This window comes from Myripristis murdjan, chromosome 3 (genome assembly GCF_902150065.1).
Source record: "Myripristis murdjan chromosome 3, fMyrMur1.1, whole genome shotgun sequence".
NCBI classification, from domain to species: Eukaryota; Metazoa; Chordata; class Actinopteri; order Holocentriformes; family Holocentridae; genus Myripristis; species Myripristis murdjan.
The window spans coordinates 15705441-15728516 of record NC_043982.1 but is presented as its reverse complement, the minus strand read 5'-3'; the positions used below and the strand labels follow the sequence as shown (position 1 = coordinate 15728516).

General features: G+C 42.0%; 1 protein-coding gene across 8 annotated transcripts in view; it reads right to left on the bottom strand.

The window, feature by feature from the left end:
* tjp1a (tight junction protein 1a) overlaps positions 1–16288 on the bottom strand; it is a 62937-nt gene extending 46649 nt beyond the window's left edge. For all 8 annotated transcript variants that reach the window (XM_030045296.1, XM_030045264.1, XM_030045278.1 and 5 more), the window contains exon 1: positions 15857–16288. In XM_030045296.1, the coding sequence (XP_029901156.1) occupies positions 15857–15880 (24 nt within the window). In that variant the 5' untranslated portion in view covers positions 15881–16288. The remainder of the gene's footprint in view (positions 1–15856) is intronic.
* Positions 16289–23076: the final 6788 nt, after the last annotated feature.

Genomic DNA, 23076 nt, shown 5'->3' with positions numbered 1-23076 from the left:
TTCAAAAATTAATTCTGTTATAATTTGCTCAGTATCTGCCAATTGTCTGTAGCTAATCCTTTGCAGCTAAATGAGATCAGTTCAAAGTTACTGCTGAGGCAACCCTACCCAGAAATGAGCCCCTGGAGCTGGCTGATGTATTGGCCAACTATATGGCAGCCTGTACACACTAGAACTCGACTGTACTGAATTTTTGGAGGCAATACTGAAATCAATATTTGGAAGTAAAAAACTTGCAATGTTTTTGTTTGTTTTTACCATAAAACACGCATTTGCAGCAAGGAATGCTCAAATGTAGTAATCAACTCATTGCAAAGAATACACATGCTGCAGGCTAAATATTTTACAGTAGAAGAAGAAACTACTTGCAACAATCTGCACTATCATCAGCTCAGCTGTGGCACATTACTCTGCCAACTCTCTACTTTACAAAGTACTATAAACATGAAGTCTACTGGGTGAAGTATTTAATGATAACACTGTTTTCAGATTATCTCAAGTTCTTTTTATTGCAATATGTACCATCATGTTTGCAAATCAGCCAACTTACACACTACTACCAATACATCTATGACCAGGTGATAACGTTGGCCAGCTGATGCATTGGATCTAATACTCACTGCATACACACATTAAGAAAGTTGAATGGAGACATGCATGCATGTATGCATGCACACACACACACACACACACACACACACACTACTATCTCTGCTTTTTACATCAACCACAATGACCTAAAAAATAAAAAAAAGAAAGCAAAACTAACAGGTGACAATGACATCATCCTCTCAAGACTGATGTCATGCATTAACAGGAAGTGTAAAACTGGGAGCACAATACAAATCTCCTATTTGTCTGAGTTATCACTACTGAGCTGTAGTCCAACAGTCCATTACTCACTACCTCCCATCATGACACACACATTCCACAGAAATGCATCACACAGTGGTATATCACACACACACAAGAGTGCACCACTTGACACACACAGATGCGGGAGAGAGGGGGAATGAAGAGAAAAGGAGTGTAGAATAGGTAAGTGCTGCCAACAATTCACAATTCATATCAGCTTAAAGTGACGTAAAAAAAAGAAATACTCTGCCATGGGCCAGCAACACTGGTGTAAGTGACGCTGAGTGTGAGGTAAAAGCTGACAGAGCTTTAGGGTCAGTGTGTCTGCTCTGCTCCGATAGCCTCAGGCAGGAAGTAAGCAAAAGCTGCCGCTGCACCCACAGGAAAACACTCCACTTCCTGTTTGCAGGAAATAGCTTCAGCTCCAGAGAAATCCCTGTGCAGAATATTCAAAAAATGCCTGCTTAGTGTAGCTTACCTCATGTTACAGCCTTCCACCAAAAGAAACTCTACCACACACATGCACACCCCAGATTTAGAGAGCATGTGGTCTCAACATTAAAATAGATGTGCTTTAAAATGTTATAAAGACTACTTATCTCACTGATTTTGCTCAAATACGCCAAGGTCAAACTGCTGACTACAATAATTTTTTTTTTCACAGCCATCAGGCACTTTTGTAAACATACACACACAGGCACACACAAACTAGTACACAAATGCACAAACAAATACATGCACTCACTGATTCGAAACCCAATCATGAGCAGCAAAAACTAAACTCTTTCCCACACGCACTAAAACACAAACACACACATACACGGCGAATCCTTCTTAAATACACTAATCCCTTAACAGTAGGATTCAGAGGAGCAGTGAGCTCTTGCTGCAGCAGCGCTCCACTACTGCTACTGACAGCTCCCATGATGCTCTCTGCTGTGCTGTAGACGGGTCAAACCACTGCGACAAACACCTGGGACAGCTGAGTGTTTTACAGACATACTGACACATTCATACATGTGTGCACACAGATACCAACACACACCAACAAACTGGATATCCCAGGTGGCTTGTGGGGCAACGCTGCTAGAATTACACATGCTGATTCCTGTAAGCAATAGTGCTCTTGACTCTGAGCATGGGCTGAATAACACGCTAGGGACCAAAAGAGGACTCAGTGAAGACACAGAGGAGGAAACTATGGTGGACCGAAAGCAGTGTCACATCTATCAGCTCTGTAACACTATAGACTTTCCACTCTATTCTGATCAGACACAAAAACTACAATCTTTCATTTTGAAAAATTTAAAAAGGGAAATCACATCTCATCATCATCATCTCACTTTGACAACATATGTTATGATGCCTGAAAAAAAAAATAGTGAGGAGGAGGGGGAAAAAAGATTGAAAACTATTTAATTCGGTTAAGCGGTTCATGGCCATCAGTCCATTAACAGAAGGCCATCTGATAGAGACGAGACGAGAAGAGAGGAGCAGAGAAGAAAAGCGAAGAGAAATCAGATCACAACGACCAATAGGAGACTAAAGGGGCTTTCAGATGGGATGTGATCTTTGCTGTGCTTGCTGCGGGCAGCGAACATCTGTCTAGACATTCTGGGACATTGTAGAGGTCTACGCAAAATATACTGGGTTTTTGAAACCTAACATGATATTACAGCCCACAACCTACACACTGAACACTGATAAAACACATATATTTCTAAAACACACCAGGTATGCACTTTGTTAGAACTGTGTTTCATAGAAAGTGCTTTTATCCAAGGTTTTGACACAGACACTAGTGCCACACAAAGAAAGAGAGTTCAGACAGCCAAGCTAGCACTTGTTCCTCCATTTTTATTTCATTCACTCTGTCCTTGGTTAACGTCCCGCCTTGTATCTGTTTGCTGCACATGGAATTCGTCACAGCTTGAAGCAGAAAAGTTCAACTAGGCTGAATTTTAGGCGCAAATGCATTTAGCCTCACTCTAAGCTGCAAGGGTGCCTTGCTTGGTGCAACATAAATCTGTTGTTCGCGGCACAAACCATTGGGAATACGAGGTTTCAGGGCACAGGACTGACGTCGCATCCAATCAGAAAGCACCCTAAGGATAATCACTCAGACCGGCAGCACCCACAGTATCACCACCCTACACTAGCAGCTCTACCCGTCACTGGGGCAATTGTATCCATGGTAACCATATCTCCCCTCTTGCTGCATCCCAAAGGAAAGACTGGGCCATGACAGAGAGCAGTAGTACACTCAAAATAGATAATTAGACATACACATGCGCATACACACATGCACACACATCGACTGAGTCTGGAGGGCAAGCACTCAACAACAAACACATGAAAATGCTTGAAGACTGCTTATGCAAGCTTTTGTGTTCTGCCTTCCCAGTTAGCATGTGCTGTGGTGTCCTGTCCAGTGTACATTTAAACAAACCCAACAAAATATCTGGCATCACCTTTAAGGTTGAGCAGATGACTCCTGCTGTAGCCATTTTAGGGCAGGTTGTGCCTGTGATGGGAGAGGAGAGGGCTGCATGTGTTTGTGTGCCCACGTGAGTGCAGTTGAGGGCAGCTAGCCAATAGGCAGATGATGATGAAGAAGATGATGATGATGATGATAATGCAGAGCCTAAGTCAGCAATGATGTGCCGTTGTGCTGACATACTCAAAAATGCTTAAGTTAATTAGTCTCAAACAGCAGCTCTATTCCGTCACACAGCACCCTGAAAACCCCCTCAGTCACGGCACTCCTCAATACAACATAAGAGGATGCAGGACACACAGACATGCACACACATCCCTAACTCTGAAAACTATCTGACACAGAGTCACTGCTATAATAGTGAGGGTAGGAATAAAATACAAAACCTATAATCCTGGCTTTTGGATTAAAATGTTAATCTGAACCATGTTTCCCTCTGAAGTCCTTTGCTGCTGTCTCATAAAAGCACATGGGCCAGGATGGATGGATGGATGGATGGATGATGGATGAACTGGAAAAGACCGTCAAGTCAGCCAGCATGATTGTTACAGTAAAGTCACTATTTTTAGAGACAGATGAAATGGAAAGTAATATTTTAGGGAACAAGCAACATCCATTAACACATGCCTCTGACAGTTCATCTTCCTGCTGTGAACGCTGACAACCAGTTATTTAGTCCATGTGGCGCAATTTAATAATTGATTTAAGGAGTACAGTAGCCTGAGAGAGTTTGTGAACAAAACTGACCTTAACACATTAAACGTGCAATATTATATTTCACAATAAAATTATAGCCTCTATAGCAGACTGTCACTCTAACTGTATAACACCTACAGACAGTCTATAAGGTCAATGTGGGTCTGCATCCTGATACCTTTAATCTATGCAAACATTGATGGAAATTTTTCTGTTCAGGATCACTGGAATTTGCTTTGTTATCTGTCCTTATAGTCAGACTTAAGACTCCATGTATTCTCCCTCCTCTTCATGAAACCCGCTGCAAAACGACAAGCTAGTCTTTGTTGGTGTTCATGTTAATGAAGGATATGGTGCCAGATTTTTTTAACGCCGCTTTCTTGGTCTTCCTTAAAATAAAAAGTATTATCAGTTGAGTGCAGTAAGAGCTTCACATGGGGCCTTTGGGTCAGGTGCTGGCCCCAGAAAAATGAGGATTATTTCCACTAAGCAGAGTGCAGCTCCACAGCGCTGATGTGCAGAAATCTGTCCACTGACCCAGACATACAGCTAGACTAGGCTAGCATCTCATGCACAGCCTATCCAGCAGCAAAGTCATCCCAATTCAACCACACTAACTGTCTTCTGCCTAGAGAGACAAGCGGACTGTAGAGGTCAGGGAGGAGAACACTAACTTCTGCTAGGTTCCTGACTTTCCACTTTCTACCATCCTTCCCCTCTGGTTCAGTCTAAGCTGTTCTGTTTCTCACCAGGTTCATAGCTTCAATACATAAAGAAATAACAGCCTCCTAATGTTGGTACAAATTACGTCTCTTCATCTTTGTAAAATCTTTTGTGGAATGTTTATTTTGTTCCCCTGATAATTATTCAAATGCAATAACATGAAAGGGGTACATTTTAGGTTAAAGTGCATTTCATTCTCAGGACAAGAGATCATATTAGATGGTCTAAAGAAGAAATTATTTCATGTTAAGAGACAAAAAAAAACACAAAAAAAATCTGTATCTGGATTTCAAAACTCTGACAAAACAGCTAATAGACATGCTAGAAAGATAAATTGGTTATACACCTTTGCTGCTCTTCATTGTTCTCTCAGGCTCACTGTAACACATAGGCATAAATAAACACACAAGAACATATGAGAGCGCACACACACACACACACACACACACACACACACACACACACACACACACACACACACACACACACACACACACACACACACACACACACACACACACACACACACACACACAGTTCCGCTGCTTGTGCTTTTGTTTTTGTGTCTTTGGCAACAAACTGCAAGCCAGGGCGGTGAAGACGATAACCAGCCCACCACAGGAACCTTTGGATTTAGCCAATCACTGTGCACACAGCTATCAGTGTTCACACTCTACCTCTCCCAGCACACACACACACACACACACTACAGGAATTTGCAGATAATGAGACAAGGCCCAACTCTCTCACTCTCTGTCTGTTTCTCATTCCAAGCGGTTCCCCTCACTTTTTCGTTCCCAGCCCTCTGGGTCTCTCCGTCTCAATCTCCCTCACTGTTTATCTCCATTTCTATATTGCATCTCGTGTCCTTTTTCCCCCCTTGTCTCCTCCTATCTGGAAAAACGATGAGCACATAATTAAAGCAAGGCCACAGATCAGCCTAGCTGTTTCTAGGTGCCTGGAACTGTTTCACTTCAATATAAGAGAACCAAAACCAAAACAACTGTTGATGAGTGTAAAACATTTACCACTAAAGCTATAATGTGCTGCCATGGAAATCCAACCTCTATTTCAATGCTGCTCGTGAGCATGAGGAGGCTGTTAAGAGTGAAGCTAAGCCTGGTAACACTCAGTTCAAAGTGTCACTGGGGTGTTGATGCTGGTAAACACTAAGAAATTAAACCCAAACAGTGTTTCTAACTAAAGGATTTCATGTCACTTTAGAGTTGAGATTAACGGCAGCAAAACACAGTGAACCACATGGGCAGGGAGGCACACTGATCTGCACACACAGAAACACAGACACAGTCGTTAAACAAAGGGGAAATTCAGAGGTTAACCCCAATTAATTATTAATTAATTAATTATTACAGAGCATTTTGGCGCTGAACAAATAAACAAACAGTTAAAGGAGTCAAATATTACAAGTTGGGTGCTTTTAAAAAAATGCAGAATTTTTGGCCTGAATTTCAGACATTCTGGGCTGACGTCTGTCTATCTTTGGTTTTAGATGGATTAGATTCATAAATTAGTCCTTGGGGAGCTTTAAATGCCCTTACAGTAATGTAAAGAACCATCATCACCACGAGTAACATTATTTTCACTTCACCTGTCTCTTGTCTACGCTGCTCCATGTGTGTCTAGGCTCAGCCCCGCCCTCAGTGAAACACAGAGAGCAGGGGAGAGAAACTAGTATGACCGTAAATGACAGCAAAACACAGAGGAGACTCACACTGAGCTGAAATGAAACAAGTACACATAAATTAGGTAAATAACATAAATAAAATATTTTGTTTCTGTCAGGCAGGGTGGGCTGCCCCACCAAGGGGATGGTAGGGGAAAAACTGATGAAAGCAACATAGGCATGCAAAATATTTGCCTGTTAAATCATGAACTCGAGGCAGGCAGTTAGATAGCTCTTTAACACTACAGTAACATCGTGCCTTTCAAATTGCACAACATAATTCAAACTACGCAATTCTGAACCACGACTCTGCAGAGTCACATGGTGCCACTAAAACAAGAGGCCAAGCCCACTCAACAGCATTCCAAGGCTTCTGAGGACTTTGCTACAATGGGCATGTTGTGGACCAGCATCTATAGTGAATTAATGAGTTACTGTTGGAGCAAGCTATTTTCCCAGCACTTAACTGGCAACACAATTACCGTTCCCAGAGAAATGAGACAGGTTGGGGGCACATGCATAGTTTAACAAGATGCACACAAGCATAGAAAGATAATACATAAATTACTTCTAATGACATGTACAAAGAACTAATCATCACCCCTGCCCAGAGAGGCAGCTCTGACCCTCCAACGTGGTTAATAGGCTGATTACAATGTGGAATGGAAAGTTGTCGCAAATCTGTAATGAGGCCTGATTGGTCCCGTTATTCAGAAGTGTTCATAATGAACTTGTTCTGCTTTCAGAGGGCTGGCAACTTTAGTATTGATGTGTTTCTTCCTGAACTAAAATATTGAGATGAGAGACACAGTGTGCATGTCAAAGACTGTTATCTGTGGCAGGGAGGCAGTGTTTCAGTGTTTTATCCCAACTGTTTGTAATGTTGGTCACTGTCAACAATTGTTAAGATTGTATAAACAAGATAGGTAACAAAATGGCCAAAGTTCTGAACTTTTTCCCACTGAGGATCATTAATAGCCTACATTAAAAATGCCAGGCCACATTTATTTATCCCATTATATATTGCTTGAGTGATTATTGGTCCTCCTAACATCTCAAAAGCTTGAGCGAGCCAACTTGCAATGCAAAAGAGAGAACAGCAGGTTTAGGCTTTGCAGTAATGCTGACAGCTCTCATGACAACACTGTAAACAACACAGCTGACTCGCAGGAGTTTAGGCAATGGGCTGGCCTTCACAATACTAAACAGAAAGAGAGAGACAGAGAGAGATTGCGAGATAAGGAGCAATAGACATAAATAGAAAGAGCGGGCACTGACAGGGAATGCAGATAGGGAGCAACCCGTAAACTAATGCCAGAGTTGTTTATGGAAGAAACAATAATCAAATGACTGGGCTACATTTTCCGAGGGGGGGTGGCAGCATTAGTACATGACATGGTTGCTGCAGGGGACAGAGACCTCAGCACACCACCTCGTACATACATGTTCATGCATACATATAGCACAACAACACAGGGCAGTCACAGGATGGACTGACCATACTGAGGGAAGGGAACAGCAGCAACAGCTGATGCTAATTCAGCATGATGTGGGGAAGCAAGACAGATTTCTATGTGCACACGTGCATGCAGGAAAGGACGGTCATTTTTAGAAGGACAAACATGCATGGACATCAGCCTGGATGATCCTGTATGAACTAGGCTGTGGCAAAATCCAGTATATGTTCACATTTATATTTTATTTGATTCTAAATTCGTTGTGTGTTATTTACTTTAACTGCACATTAGTCAAAACTGATATATCTGATGTAGTAGAAAATATCACATATGGCCACAATATTTGAATGTGTCAAATATCAGCCCAAGCCTAGCATGAACAAATGTCCCACTTAATTCCAATGGGCCGTTGAAAGCAGCAAATTAATTTGTCAAGGGGAATTCAGATGTGTGGACAATAAATATTCTCTATGCAATACGCTCTATACAGTATGTAAGGTCAAAGTGTAGGTAGTGATGAAGTGTCATTCCTACTCCAGCTGTATTCTCCCAAGGGCCGATAACTGTGTTCTCAGAGAGGAGACCGAGCGACACGCTCAGATAAGCAAATGAACAAACATAAATGTGAAGCCTCAAAAGAATAATTAAAATGGAATGATCATTAGGTGAAAAAGCTATTAGTTTACTGTCCTACAGAGGAAAGACATGCTTCAGCCTACCCCAGTGAAAGTACAGCTAGTGCACTGACAAACACAAATCAGATAGTTCCTCAAGTTTATTTTACAGAGTTCCTCTTCATGATTCAATAAAATGCCTGTATAATAGGATGTATGTGACATTGATACTTCCTGGTCTGTCATTTGCAAGTTTATCATCCCTCTGTCTTCTCCATCTTTTTGTCATCCTGAAAATTAACCTTGTCCTGCAAATGAAAAGTCAGAGAGACATGAAGGGAGAAAGAGAGACAGGAAGGGAGAAAGAGAAAGAGAATGAGAGAAAGACAAAGACAAAGAGAAAGAGAGAGAGAGAGAGAGAGAGAGAGAGAGAGAGAGAGAGAGAGAGAGAGAGAGAGAGAGAGAGAGAGAGAAAGAGAAGGCATGTAGGGCAACAAGCCTTGGGATGAATCTGTTCCAGCCTCTTTCTCTCTACCCTAACCAGCTGAGCCACGGCTGCCACATGCACTCACTCTCGTTCTCTCTCTCCCCCTTTTGCCCCCACCCCCCCACCCCCTCCACCCCCCTCTCTCACACACATACACACAAAACACCCTGTGTCAAATCCCTTGTGCCTGTAGTGGGGATGATAAATCCCTGCAGAGACCTGCCCTGCCCTGCCAAAAAGGATAGGAGCCTGGCTTGGTCTATCCTAGCTTTGCTATGTTGGCTGCTGGAAGGGGGGTGAGGGACTAGCCAAGACAGGCAGGGCCATATTCGCTCTCCATCCAAACAATCAGTCAATGCTGTCAAACGTGAGTGAAACGTGGTGGATTCCAATAGGCATTTTAAATGTTACCATAAAAAAGTGAGAGTCAAGCTCATAGGAAAGCGTCACTCCTTGTATGTGCCTGGTATTATTAAGAAACTCATGAAAAAATACATACCCTGATAGGGTGACAACAGGATTTTTTTCCATCATAAAGTTGTCATAAGACACAGTAGATATATTTTTTTTGAAAAACAATATAAGTAATGTGGATATGATAATCAAGTACTCCATCTATCTGTGATGATCAAGCAGGTAGAGGTAAATACTAATACTGTTAGGACAGTCAAATAAGTTCAGAAAGTTCCATGCCTTTACTGAAATTCATCCCTTAAAACCACCAAAATGCCATATCACAATATTATGACATCTAAAATCCCTGATAATAATATATAGTCTCATATCTCTGTATCTATATAATATCAATGTATCACCAAGCCCTTGCTAGAAAGTCAATACAACATCGCCAAAATATTGCAATACTGAGCTGTATTGAGTTTTTTTTTGCTAAGCTATACTCTGGGTGTGGTCTTCCTGTGGGAGTCCCATGGTACAGATCCCAAGTGCTCAGCTCCATAGCAGAGGCCAGCCACACAGATGACAGGGCAAGGGATTTGTGACATCCTGGGCAGCCCAGTGCTCAGTCTCTCACTAGGTGCCCTCAGTTCTGTCAGCACACTTCTGCAGGTTTTTCCACAGTGATACAGCCCGTGACCAGAGGCATATAAGGAAATTTACTCCACTATCAAGCAGAAGTTCCTTGGTTTTGAATAATGAAAATGAAAAGGCCTCTGTGCTATGTAAAGTGAAAAGACCCACGAGCTATAATGCCGTGATTATGGGTGAGAGAGGCAGTCTTTTTAAGATCCGCCATGTGACTCAGATTATAGCCAGTGTATCTCTCCCTCCCTCCCACTCCTTCCTTTCTCCATTTCACCCCTTGAATATGCACACAAGCATGCATGCGCACACAAACACAAACACAAACACGCAGACACACACACCACCTCCTCCCCATTCAAAAGGCATTTTCTCTTTTCTCTCTTTCTGCTCTATCCACCTGCCTCCTGCTGTGCACTTCTGCCCTGGATTTCCCCTCAGAGATGAAACGATAAGCAGGTCAGATATCCTTGAGAAGTTATGCCTTTCAGTTTCCTCTGATGCCATTGAAACAACACCATGCAAACTGAAGCTTTCCTTCAACTTTTTTTTAAAATCTCTACTCCGGAAGCAGACAGTGTTTAAAAACAAAAAAAAAAACAAACAACAACAACAACAAGAGGCTCACTTTGGAAGAATGATTGTCACCTTCCTCCCTTTAAGATGAATGATTGTTATGATGATGGTTATAGTCATATTTTTAAATTAACATCACTCTGTTTGTGTTTGTGTGTGTTTGTCCATGGATGTGTGTATAAGGTTCCAAAATACCTCATTACAGTACATTGATGCAACTGCCCAATATGAAACTGGGCAGCTGCATCTTTCTAAGAGAGAGTGAGCACAGACTCTAAAATTGCGCAGAGAGACAACTGAGCTTCTGCTCAAACTGGTGCCTTCCACTCTGTGGTGGTTTGAAAAACTTACAGGAACAATCCACACCATTTAAAAACAGGATTTGGTTATCTGCACTACATTCCTGGCACAGGAGACGTATATCAGTGTGGGAAAAAGGGTTATGGGAAGGGTGAGTGGGTGGTAAACCACAGTGTTACTAGTTTCTCTAGCGGGATGCACTGCCCCTGTGATCAACGCTGAGTCAGTCTCCACTAATATCTTCCCTGATTCATTCTCTAGGATCAAGGTGTACGGCCATAGTGCTTCAGTTCCAGGCTTGACTTCTTGGGCAGTTTGACAGCTCCTGGGAGGTTGCCAACAACTGTCTATGATGAATAACAGAATGTATATTAGATTGGACAGAGGCAAGAAAATAAATAAATATGAATTTAAGTACTTAAAAGTATTCTTTTGATAGCAATCACCAAAGAGCAGAGCAGGACCCAGATGCGGGGCGATTTTGTGCCAGGGACCCACATAGGTCAGAGCCGGAGACAAAGTAGCTGAAATTGTGAAGCCCAGCTGAACCAACAGACTTCAGGCTGCTGCTGTCCATATGGGCAACTGGCAACCCTCTCAGCTGTTACACAGCTCTAGCTTATGCTTTCTTCTCTCCAGAGCTGTGGGGTCTTCCTTTGAATGGAAGACCTGTGCGAGCCCGTCTCCTCTCTCTTTTCATTCTCCGCTGTAGCTGCAGCTGGGCACTGTTGGCATCATTTGTGGTCCCTGACTTTTCCGCCTTCCTCATATCCTGCTATAGCTGCGCTCTACAGTGACCCAGACATTTTTGGGGTCCCATCACCTGGTATCATTCTCATGATGACCTTAACAACGACGGTAACTGAGAAGGCACCAATGTCTCTGAACTAGTTGTGGATGTGTACCCCCATGTTCATAAAACTGTTTATTTAGTCAGTTTTGCTTATGTTCCTTTTGTGATCAATATTTAATCTGTTTGCCCACTCTTGGCAGCTAATGCATGCCTGAATGTCCCAGTCCATTTCTTCTTGTAAAAAGTTTTTTTCCTTGTTCACACTGAGGGTCTGAAGTTGGAAATGCAGGCGTGTGAAGCCCTTTGAGACTAACCAAATAAAAGTGATTTGACTGTAAGATATGAGTCTCCACTACTTACAGAGAAAATGAAAAAGGACACCCTACATTACAGAGGACTGCAGACCTGCTATAAAGGTGTGCAGTGGCACCTTGTCGACTAGACTTCAGCTGTTCCTTGCTGCTATCTGTTCATCACCCGCTACATCAGCCATAGGTCTCAAAAAGCAAACAGACAGGGAGCCAAGAACACAGAGAACAAAAACACTACCTCTCCTCTCCCCTCTCTAGTACTTGGCCCTCTTAATTGCATTTCCCTCCTTCACTGATGTAAATGTAGATGTGTAATCATCAAAGCAAAACAGAGGCTGGGCTCACTGCGTGGCTCTAATTAACACAACCTTCTCCATCCACAATTAGGAGAGTAGACATGGAGGAACCACATGCACACAAACACATTTTTCACTTATTTCAATCTGCCTTCTCAAACACAAGACTAGAGGACAGGGATGTGTGGATGCTCTGAATTATGTTTTCCTGTCTGTGTAGCATTTACAAGAATAAGCAGGAGTGAATGACAGCCAGAGAGGAGGAACGAGGACAACATTTAATGTAGTAGAGAAGAGTTAATGTCCTGATTTTAATGCAAGCAGCATTCGGTGGATTAATGTGGCTTTCAAACAGCTTTAGAAATGCTGGCAAACGGCAAAGACTTCTTTCCTCCTTCTTGGTGTTCAAGCAAAAGCAGAAAGATCTGCCCACCCTGAGTTCACAGCAACACTTCCTTCCTCCTCCAAATAGCAGTTAACACACAATATCTATCAACTATTGTTTTGTTGAGTGGTTTATCATAAAAACTGAAGGGCAAACAGTAACTTGAAGTGCTTAGACTGGGTTTGGCAAAGTGGTTTCTTTCAGTTAACATTTTTCAGTTTGGTCAAATGACATTTTGTAGTAGTCTTATTCTTACTGTAACAACAACATACAACCCCAGTGTATTAGGATGAGTCATGCATTATATTCTACAATATAGCACTTTCGACCTCTGAAACATGAGGTCAACCCACACATACACACACACACACACACACACACCCAAATGTTCCTCTAACACACAACATTACATACTAGCATCACAACACTTATTGAGAAACTCTTTATTACTGTTAATCATTCAGCATCTTTACTCAGTATGTGACTCATATTGCTGGTATGTGTACTTATCACGACTCATCAGGTGGGAGTTATTACATGGGCAGTGAGTAGCAAACCACAAAAGGATGGGCTAATATACAAGAAGGGCAAGTGGTAGGCATTTCACAGATTATTTCTGACATTACCCATAGCAAAGTTGTATGCATGACGGAGTCTATTACCACAGAATCTAGTTAGGGCAGCTCTACATGGTCAGTGAGAGGCAGGGCAAGACTAGGATGCTTAATGTGGCCTCTGTCTCTGAGCTGTTAGCTAATCATGTAGTGACCCCTGAATAACAATCACTAAGTCTTATGTGTGAAAGGTGAACACAGTACTACTGGGCTATCTCTGTCCCGTAAGTGAGGACTAATCATTAATGTTTGTAAATGACGGATTAATTAAACCAGAGCACTGTTTATTTGACAGCAGAGGACAGAGTATAGAATCAGCTATAGGTGCTGGCCTTGACAGTGTAGAGACCATCATGTAACTAGGTCAACTCTTCAAACAGCAAACACATTCATCAATGGCAATGTGTTCAACCCAAGCGAGAAAAACGATCAACTTTTTATCTACTTGCTCTGGACAAGAGCAGCAGCTAAAATGACTAAAATGTGATATTTTCCATATAAAAAAAGAAAGACTGTTTGAAATTAGGTGTGTGTATTACAGTTAGGCCAACACATGCAGTCCCTGAACAGGTGGGTGGGTCACCCTGCATGAAAGAGCTGCTCAGCCACTTGAACAAACTTCAGTATTATGAGTTTCACTGGAGAGTTGTAGTGACACATGGTCCAAAAATGCAGGTTCAGTACCTTTCTCTCTCTCTCACACACACACACACACACACACATAAAATTATGCAAGAACACTGCATATGTGTACTTTTTTGCTATAAAAGTTATAAACTACTTGAGATTTATAAAAAAAAAAAAAAAACGCTGACATCTGCCTTCAAAAACCCATACTTCTTTACACCAATGTAGATGCAAGGTTGCCTACAAGTGACAACCTTTCTATGAAGTGTGGATTGCACACAGGAAACAATGCATTAACTGAACAATGTAAGAAAGAATTCATAAACATTCAACAATAAGAAGCATTAGTTGTCCCATTTCGTACTTCCACCTTTGGGCTACTGCCAACCACAGCCTAAGGTAACCTCACAGTTATACTGTAGCATCACCAAGTCTAATAACTCATAGAGCATAACGTCACCAGCTGACATGGCAGAGTATCGTCTGAACTGGAACAACCGAACAAACCTGTATATCACTGCCTCAGTTAAAACAAACACAACGCATTCCTCACTTGTCAAACAGAGAGAAAAAAAAAACTCACCATGGGGGAAGACTCACTCGGATATGCCGCATGAAAATATTTAGCCTATTGTGGATCTAATATGAGTACTGACCCAGTTTAAACACCCTCTATTTATTCTGCTTCAAATGAGGCACCAAACAGCTATTATCAAAACTGACGGAATTAACAAGACATCTTTTATCATCCTGCAATGTAGAGGTCATCAACTCCTTAAGCCCACATAGCTCCCGACCTTTCTTGCTGTCTGACTACACCTGACCTGACCCAGTTTTCTCTCAATTCTGCAGGCTTATGTTGCAAGGACTGCTTCATTGGCGACGTGCAATAACACCCACTCTGAGAAAAAGGAAAAAAAAAAAAAAAAAAGTAGAGAAGAAAAGCTATAAACTGCGCAACACTTGACAGATGCTGGTTCAGTAAACCAGAGTGGACAGTAAACACGGACAGCTGTTTCAATGTTGCGGACCATGGCGACTAATATCGGTCCATTAGGCCAGCGGTTTCCAAGCTGTGTCCCGGGGACCTCAAGAGGCACTTGATAGGTGTCCTTGATGGAGAGAGAGGGCGGGTGGTGGTGGTTCCCGGCAAAATGAACAGTGGTTAAAATTCAATATTTTGTGCTCTTTGTGTTGGCACGAGGAGATCAAATATAAGGATGGCTATTTTGATTACAGGCTGCACTATAGCCACTGTTGTTAACAACCTACCAACAATAACACATCTGATTAATGACCAAGTCATACCAATAAATAAATAAATTTAATCAGAAAGAAGGGGGGTCATCTAATTATCAGGGGGTATGTGAAATAAAATTAAAAGTTTGGGATTCCTGTATTAGAATATGTTTGAGTTATTTGTATAAAAAGCACCCCCTCCCCCTTTGAGATTCACATGGCCTTGCAGCCATCGGGAGACTGTGACCCCAGATATCAACAGGTTGTTTTGCTCTATGTGGGGTGCGCTCTGGGCAATCCACCATGCACATAATAAGTGGGTGACTCACAGTCCTATAGCCAACTGCTCATCATAATAAAGGCAAGAATCAGCCAAACCAGTTATTTTAAAGTCCACTATAGTATAAAGTGACTTGCTAGAGGCCACATTACCGGGCACTGATTTTAAAATGCCCCCCTCCTCTCTCTAGAAAAGCCCACCGATGCAAGTGAAATTGTTCAAAGTCTATCCTACATAGGCTAGCTGATAGCTTTTATTCGTTTATCTATTAATAGAGCTATTAGAAAATCTATATCGTTCGCCTATTTCTCTCATGCCATGCCAGCAGCAGTATATTCAACAAACCACTATCACTTGTATTTCGCTCCGCCAGCTACCCACCTTGTTTGAAGCTTTGGCAGACATGTTTCACTCCTGCTCCGCTTCAAAAGTGGCAAGTTTAAAGTTTCTTTTTTTCCTTCTTCTTATTTATCACCCGGATGAAGTGTGCGCTGTTTATTTTCCTGTTGAATTTCGCCCAGCTGCCGCCACGCCGGGCTGCGTTGTTATTTTATTCTATCCAGGACGACGGGAAACATGACACGGAAAGGCGTGTGGAAAGTCCAAAGTTCATTATCTTATCGTCAGGAGCTGAGACGTTACTCCAGGTTCACGGCGAGTCATGAAAGACACACAAGTTGAAATGAGCCAATAACAACCGCCTTGTTGTCTCGTTTCCTCGCTAAGTGGTGGGTGAAAAGTTGGGAAGAGTAGGCATCACTTGGTCGGTAGATCCAGTAAACTGCAATGGCAGGCTTTGGCTTTGTAAACCTCTCCCTGTTCTCTCGGAGCAACGGCCGTGTCGTATCTGTCCGGAGCGGACCATTGCAACTGCATGTAGGGGTGTACAGCCAGGTAAAAACGGGGCCATTGTCAAAGCAAGCGACAATAAAACTCAACAAAATAAACCCGTTCAATAACTACTTATACTGTTAGATATGTCCATTTATCCATTTATTCAGTCATTTTTTTTATGTCCATTTTCCATGGCTAAAAAAGCGGGCACCCCTGTTTTCCTTGGAAATGAACTGCCCGGGATACAATTGTAAAGAGCGGAGAGGCGATGCCGCTGTCCCTGCTGATGCTGAACGCTCACTTTCACCGTGTGGTGATGGGCTGTGTTTTACTGCTATGCTGCTATATGCAAGTGCGCCTGCTGCAATATGCATCTCAAGTCCGAAGAAACAGGAGGGAGAAATTACAGCCTGTATCCTGTTGGGACATTTTGACTCTCCTCCATCAAAATCCAACACAAAGGAGAAGCCGTATACACGAATTCCTGGCTTACAAATAATTCAAAGTGAGCAGCAGGATTTAAGAGAATGGTAAATTAAAATCCAAGCACTAACAAGAAATTCTGTTTTCCTTCCCTCACTGTTTATGCGGGTCAAGATTATTTTTGGGTGGTGCATCTTGTAGGCTAATTAAAATTAGAGACAATTGCCAAACCAGATTGTTCAGGAATTTGTATTGCTTTATATAAAGTCTCCAAGCAATTCCTCAACACAGAGAAAACTGGCAAAGTGGTTGTGGTTGATAAGCCACCTCACAGGAAACCACTAATGCCATTCAGTCAACTTCCTGTGACTTCCCAAACCAGACCCCACCCACAGGATGCAACAATCTCAGCTTGTATTGTTTCACAGTTAACAAATCCTGGCTCGTCCATGGAGACATGATTTGCAATAGAATAGTGGGCTGTAGGAGTACCACACAAAATTATGAAGTTATGTGATATTATGTAGCATGATGCAGTGTCCACAAATTAAGTCTGAATGTGCAGTTACACCCTGTCTTTTCCAAACAAACCCAGCAGTCACATTCCTTAAAACTAACTCTCTCATGATTCCTTCCTTTTTGGCCTTATACAACTGTGGGCTGGAGGGCTTGGCAGCCATGTAGGTGGTCCTGGGGTTAATTCCCACCAGACGTAATCCTACAAGGCTAAAATACAGCCAGTCAGTCCTAACACACAGGACTTGAAGGTTGCAAGCAGAGGATGACCTCCAGAAGAGCCAGGTCACACTAAGAAGAGGATCAAGACAGATGAACAACTCTAAAACCTACAGCCATACTTCAGCCAGCGACGCACACACACACACGCACACACACACGTTCCAGCTTAGACTATCGTTTTAAAAAAAATTAAAAAGACACTGACTGGAAGAGTTTGGGTTATGGCTCACCACTAGGGCTCACCACAATCTCTTGAAATAAAAATACATGGGGAAAAAATGTATACAGAAAGGTTACACAGCAGTGCAAAGAAACCAGTAACTAAACAATGTGAAATGTGCTGCAAAGATGAATGATTACATACAAGTATAGACGCAAGCCGCTCACTCCTTCTGAAGCTCCTTAAACTTCTGTCAGGATCCACCAGTGAGGATATCAGGATGTTCAGCATGCTGTCTCAGGTGTCAGCAGACACTAATTTACAATCCAGATAGTCCGAGTGGAGTGAGAAAAGGCAGCTTATCACCATTAAAAGATGCAATAAAGAGATACTTTGTCCTGCTTCCTGCCCATCACCCAGACCTGTGAGAGCATTTCTGATGCTCTGATAATGAAAAGCGACACATTAGTGACAGTCCAACGTGATCAAAGCTATCTTTGTCCTATGTGCCCTCCCCCAACACACACACACACACACACACACACCTCTTTAGGGCAACAGACTGCCTCAGACCTCAGGTGCGCTCATGGAAGAGCAGGCACATGGAAAACATAGGTGAACATACAGGCTAATGTTTGGTGAGATCGCATCACAGGGTTGACTCACCCCAGCTTCCCCTGCAGAGAAAAGACTAATGTACAGTGAAGCAGCATAAAACTGCACACCATGAAAAGGTAAAAGCTAACTGTGAATACAGACGAGCATGTAAACAAAAAGGCGCAATGACGTGATCACAATCAGAGAGGAATTTCAGGTTCATCTGACACAACTGTTTCTCATTCATGGAGTTTTAGAGGTGGATGTTGTTTCCCTGTCTTCATCTGTCCCAGGTTTGGAGTCTGCCATAGTCTGTGTGATCCTCCCTGGGCGCTGTTGACTCAGGGCATTCCTGCCCTGCAGCTCCAGCAGAGGACTGACTCTTTGTTTCCACTGCTAATGAGAACCTTCTGAAGACACATGGATCAAACCAGCAGGGAGTTCTCCTAACAATCCTTATCATATTACTGCAGGACAGGTACAGGTACTGTAAGGTTAGACAGAGAGGCTATTCATCTGGAGATAGTCTGCTTTTTAGCATGTGGATCTTGGGTAAAAATAAATAAATAAATAAATACATAAATAAACAAATACATTTGGAATGACAAAATGAACAATATAGGAAGCAATTTAAAAATTATTTCCATCAGAATTTTGCTGTGAGAAAAATTCACTCAGGGAGTGTTAATCTGTTCAATAAAAGCCTGAAAATTGAGGTGTAACCTGCTACTGGTAAATAAACAAATGTCTCACATCTCTGCTTAAGGAACCAACTATTTGTGACCAGATTAGTATCATATAACCGGATTACTAAGCATCTTTTGAATTTAGCCTCTACATTGCAGGTCATTGTTGAGGCTTGGGGAGACTCGAGAAGAAAGTACAAATCTGGTTTCGGGATTTCAAGAAACATGGAGTGTAATAAGCCTGAGACGTGGCCAAAGCTTTTAACCTCTGTTTTACCTTCCTCATATCAGCTTAAATGTCGGCTGTGCAAACATACACCCTGACTGCTGCCAAACGTCAGTAGGACTTTCCACAAGGTGCAAATAAGATTGACAGGGCAAGGGGAGTGCATGCATATATCCTTATTATTATATCCACCAGGAAACAGCCTGGAGGAGATCATGCGTTCATCGAGTGTATCTGTCTGTGTATCTGTTTGCTGCTAATCTGGCATACTACTGGGCCTTTCAGCCCAAAATTTGTTGTGTATTGTTATGAATATATGATCAAGGCCCTTTCATGGTGTAATGATTCAAAACCTTTGAAATATCTGTTTTATACAGCGATGGAGTTCTAGCTCCTCCAATGTTTTTGACGGGCAACGCAGAGGGAGAGATATGCGGGCAGTGTCTCTGTATTTTCCCTTCTTCCGGTAGGCAAAGAAAGGGGTGTTTTTTCACATAAGTCCAAGCACTGGAGAAGGGAGGATACGCCGTTTGGAGATCTGCACTCGAATGAGTGCACTCTTCTAATAGTTTGGGTCTCCATCAGCAGCCTGGGCTCCTACAAATTACGCTCCCATACAACTAAACTGCATTCTCGATTACATCTCAACAGAAACGTATTTTGTTGGGGATTACATTTGTGACATAAGAGTAATACATTGCATGTCCCGCACTATGACATAGTATAAAGACTAACAAAGTTAATAGGAAGGTGGGGCGGTGGATGGGTCAAAAAAAAAAAAAAAAGACATGACCTTGACTCAGGAGGCCAGAATTTGATTCCTATGTTAAGATGTTGAGAGCAGTGTTAGTTTTCAGCTAACTAATGTTAGTGAATTTTAGGTAACGTTTCCAATCTTTAAACAAGACCTTTTCCAAACCTTAACCAAGTAGTTTTTCATGCCTGCAGGTAACAAAAGTGTTTAAGATAATGTTAGGTTATGACCCTCTCTACCAAACAAACAAATGCAGCCCGTGAGAAAATGCATTTACCTGCAAAAATAATTGAGAATGTAGTAAAGTTGTATGGGAACATAATTTTTAGGAGACAGTGTTGCTAAACCTGATCTTCCACTAAACCTGTCAACTGTTCCCAAGTCATGGGTTCCTCTGTTCCACTTTCAGTAATGGCATAATGATTCAACAATTTTTCGCTACCAGGTCATAAGCACACCACTATCTACTGCAGCTTTGTGCAGGCAAGACATTTCAGTTTCAGCCTAGGCTGATAGCAACATTATGGCCAAAGATCAATCAATGAAATAAAGAGGTTTATATAGATACAAGCTGATTCCATTGCCTCGTCTTCACTCCTTACCCCCACATGTTTCTCAGATACAAGCATTAGTTCTACATGCATTTATAGCTTCAGAGGCAGAGCGACATCAAATGCATTACTATAATTAAGCAACTGCAAATTAATTGCAAGCATATCAAAGCACACAGACCTAGAAATATTCCAGCCAACAGTACTGTCTATAAAGTGGTATAAAGTATGCAAATCTGTGGTTTTCAAACAATTAATGGTAGTTTCTTATTATTAGAGTCGGTCATCCAGCTACTGACACTTTTGTTCTTCCTGATCTAATTTGTTCCCTCTCACTGGTCTTTGCCTCTGTTCAAGTGACTGCTGAAATATGCTGTTAAAGGAAAGTTAAAAAACAACCAAAGCAGAAAATGAGTTTGACGGTTACTTTGTGGATTACAGCCAAAAATGACCATGGACTAACTTTAGTGTGAGAAATTAGAAGAGTCTGAAGCGCTCTCATTTGAGGAGGGACACAGTTCCACTTAGTTCTGGTGATGAAGAGAAACTTCAAGCTTTTGCTCTACTAAATTTACCATGGTGGGTCTTTAATCACTGATAGTGAACCAGGCTACATTTCATCTTCTGGAAGCATTAACTCCAAGTGGCAGCCTGTGATCAACCGACCAAAAAAAAAAAAAAAAAAAAAAAAAAAACTCTCTTCTCCCTCTCTTTTTTTTCCCATTTTCTCTCTCCATCTCTTCTCAATGGACAAGGTTTACTGAGCCTTTTATAGCCAGGCACCAGAGACTATACTGCAGTGAACCTAGCTGAACTCCATTCTGCCTCTCAGTGGCACAAGTAGCTTAACAAGTAATGGCCCAAGTTGCAGATCCACTTCAAATTCTAACACTTTCTTACTTCCGTGATTGCCTTTCTGAATAACGAAAACTGTTCTGGCAGCTGTTCCACTTTACAGAATCAACTTGAATCTTTTTTTTTGTGTGTGTATGTGTAATGTGAGACCCACATTGCAGTACGTTTAAATACACTGTCCAAATCAAGAACAAAAGAATGGAGAGTTAAACCTGTCCAGCTCTCCTGTTTGCTATTCATCTGTGCCATGCTGTGATCCCATTGTTCATTACAGAATGAGAGTGCAAACTGAAAACTCTGCAAATCCCAAGACACATTACTGAATCAAGTGGAGGGGGCGAGGCTGTAAATACTTCATGAAAAACAATGCAATCTTTTTCCCTCATTGTTGCGTTATTTGTAGACAATGCTAATGGAACATAAAGTAGTGTTTTGTTATTGCCAGTCATATTGATTTGTAAGGATAAATTTAGCCAAGTTGTTACAATATGTCTGTGCTGTGCCACTGTGTCCTCCAGTTATCAACACAGACTGCACAGCACAAGCTGCTCTCCAGCGGTTCATATCACACTCTTGGAATAATCATGTTCTCTATTCTGTGATAACAGCCCCCATTCTCAGACTGATTACTAAATCTAGCAACCCAGCAGAAACAACTGAATGTAATTTGATAGACATTTTCACTACAAGAAATATACACTAATGATCCATCAGTGTTCAGTTTCTACAGGAAAAGAGATTCCTTGTTCCTTCAAGGCAGGAACCTTTGATAAGTACACTATATGGACAAAATTACTGGGCCACCTACACATTACACCTACAGGAGCTTTTATGACATCCCATCCTAAATCCCATGCAATCTCCACTCTAGTTCATCCCAAAGATGTTGGATGGAGTTGAGGTCCATTCTTCCACACCAAACTCACCCAACCATGGCTTTATGGACCTTGGTACCAAACTGTTCCAACAAAGTTGGAAGCATAGAATTGTCCAAAATGTCTTGGTAAGCCGAAACGTTAAGATTTGCCCTCACTGGAACCAAGGGGCCAAGGCCAACCCTAGAAAAACAAGCCCATATATCCCTCCTCTACCAAACTTTACAGCTGGCACATAGCAATCAGGCAGGGAACGTTCTCCTGGCATTCACCAAACCCAGACTTGTCCATCAGACTGCCAGAGAGAGAAGCATGATTCGTCTCCACTGCTCCTGAGTCCAGTGGCGGCGTGCTTTACACCACTCAACCTGACACTTGGCATTGTGATTGGTGATATAAGGCTTGTATGCAGCTGCTTGGCCATGGAAAACCATGCCATGAAGCTCCCGGAGCAGTTTTTGAGCTGATGTTAATGTCAGAAGAGCTTTGGAGCTCTGCAGTTATTGAGTCAGCGGAGCGTTGGCTACTTTTATGCACTATGCACCTCAGCACTCAGTGACCCCACTCTATAACTTTGCGTGATCTGCCACTTCGTGGCTGAGATGCTGTGGTTCCTAAACACTTCTACTTTGCAACAAAGCCACTCACAGTTGATTGTAGAATATCTAGGATGGAAGAAAATTCTTTATTATTACAGTACCTTGCTGGAATTCAGTGAGCTCTTTAGAATGACCCATTCTTTCACAAATGTTTGTAAAGGCACACAGCATTGCTAGGTGCTTTATTTTATATACCTGCGGCAAAGGAACTGAATGAAACACCTCGATTCAATCATTAAGTGGTGTGGCCCAACACTTTGGTCTATATAGTGTGGCAACACATTTTTGGAAATTGAGATTTAG